Source organism: Benincasa hispida, chromosome 6, assembly GCF_009727055.1.
Source record: "Benincasa hispida cultivar B227 chromosome 6, ASM972705v1, whole genome shotgun sequence".
In the NCBI taxonomy this organism is placed as follows: Eukaryota; Viridiplantae; Streptophyta; class Magnoliopsida; order Cucurbitales; family Cucurbitaceae; genus Benincasa; species Benincasa hispida.
In genome coordinates, this window is record NC_052354.1 from 34,344,910 (window position 1) to 34,346,769 (window position 1,860).

Here is a 1,860-nt window from a genome sequence, read left to right on the forward strand (position 1 = left end):
GAAAAATCTATCAATTCTCCTTTATCTAGTCACGTCAATCATATATAGTAGCAAATAGAGTCCTACAGATAAAGAGAAGGAAGATACGGGTAAGATCTCATATGCTTCAGTAATTGGAAGGCTTGATGTATGTCATTGTATATACTAAACCAGATATTTCTCATCTTGTTGATGTCATTACTTGATAAACAGAAAATATTGTGTATTGCTAACCATTTTATGGCCTAATTTTAAGGATGTAAATTGTTATAGAAAGAATCGAAGACAAGAGAGGTTGCAACCAGTTTATTGTTGTCGCCTCTTTCTGTTTTGTTTGTTGTAACCACCAGAGCTTCTTCGTTGAAAATAAGAGCATGTATAAAAGGTGAAAGAATGAGAGAGTAACGAACGAGAGAAAGGGCATTCATTCTGTAAAGAAGTTTAAAGAAGAAGTAATAAAAGAGACCCTCCCTATTTGCATAGTGGACGTAGACCTTTGGCTGAATCACTTAAATACTTGTATTCTTTCTTTCTCTACGATCGTCTAGATTTTACTAAAGTATCATGTACACGATTGTTTAGTTCCTCTTGCATCGTTTACACGGTCGTCTAGCTCTTTTTTTGCATCGTTTATACGGTCGTCTAGTTACCTAGCAATCATCTATAAGATCGTATAATTCCATTCAACTATCGCCTATACGATCTCTAGTGCTCCTTAATATCGTTTACATAATTGAATTATCGTCTAGCTCCTTAGATCTTCATCTACATGATTGAGCTCACATACAGGTAAACAATTGAAGTGTTTTAAAGCTTAAAGGATACAGTCTTCCCTGAGTCTTGAAGTGAAGTTGACCGTTTATATTGAGTAGTTTGGGCCTGCAAACAAGAGATTATAGTTATCTGGGGCCACAATTGGTATCAGAGCTTAGAGAACAACTCAAGACAGATCCAAGATTTTAATTCTTGCATACAAAGATTCAGACAAGTCAATCTTGAAGTTTAAGAATGGCTACAACCAGGTATGAAATCGAGAAGTTCGATGGAAAGACAAACTTCGATTTATGGAAAGCTAAGATCAAGACTGTATTGGGACAGCAGAAGGCACTTTTGGCCATCACAAACCCAGCGAAATACCCAGAAACACTCACAGATACAGAAAAAAAGACAATAGAGGTAAATGCCTATGGAACTATTGTCTTGAATGTTATAGATAGTGTTTTAAGGCAGATAGTTGACCAGACTACTGCTTATGATCTCTATAACAAATTAAATGAGACTTATCTCAACAAAGATTTGTCTAATAAAGCTTTATTGAGGGAAATATTTTTCATATATAAGATGAATGTTGTAAAATTCCTCACTGAAAATTTGAACGAATCAAAGAGACTATCATCAGAATTTAGATCAATAAGAGACAACATTGGGGAAGAAAATGAAGCCTTTATCTTACTTAACTCCCTACCAGACTCGTTTAAGGATGTCAAAACAGTAATGAAGTATGATAGAGAAAGAATCACTATAGAAGCAATTATTTCAGCAATCAGAGTTAGAAAACTAGAATTATAGATGAGCAAGAAAGATCAGCAAGGTGAAGAAGGTTTGTTTTCAAAAGGGAAAACAAAGAACAATGGGAAGGGCAAGCAGATTATGGGTAACAAGTCTAAAATCAAGTGTCATTTTTGCCACAAACTTGGACACATGAAGAAAGATTGTTATGCCTTGAAGAGAAAGCTGAACCAACAGAACAAAGGAGGAAAACAGACAGAAGCAGCTGTGGGGAAAAATTCCCTTGTGTATTCAGATGCCTTGGCAGAAACTGTAGAGTGGGGTGAGCAGAATTCTATGGAGGCTCAAGATTGGATGATAGATTCTAGTTGT

At 35.6% G+C, this 1,860-nt stretch overlaps 1 protein-coding gene across 1 annotated transcript; it reads left to right on the plus strand.

The window, feature by feature from the left end:
- Nucleotides 1–987: 987 nt before the first annotated feature.
- Nucleotides 988–1,548, plus strand: LOC120079211. The gene has a single exon (XM_039033373.1). It carries the CDS (start codon nucleotides 988–990, stop codon nucleotides 1,546–1,548), a length of 561 nt encoding a protein of 186 aa, XP_038889301.1.
- The last annotated feature ends 312 nt before the right edge of the window (nucleotides 1,549–1,860 follow it).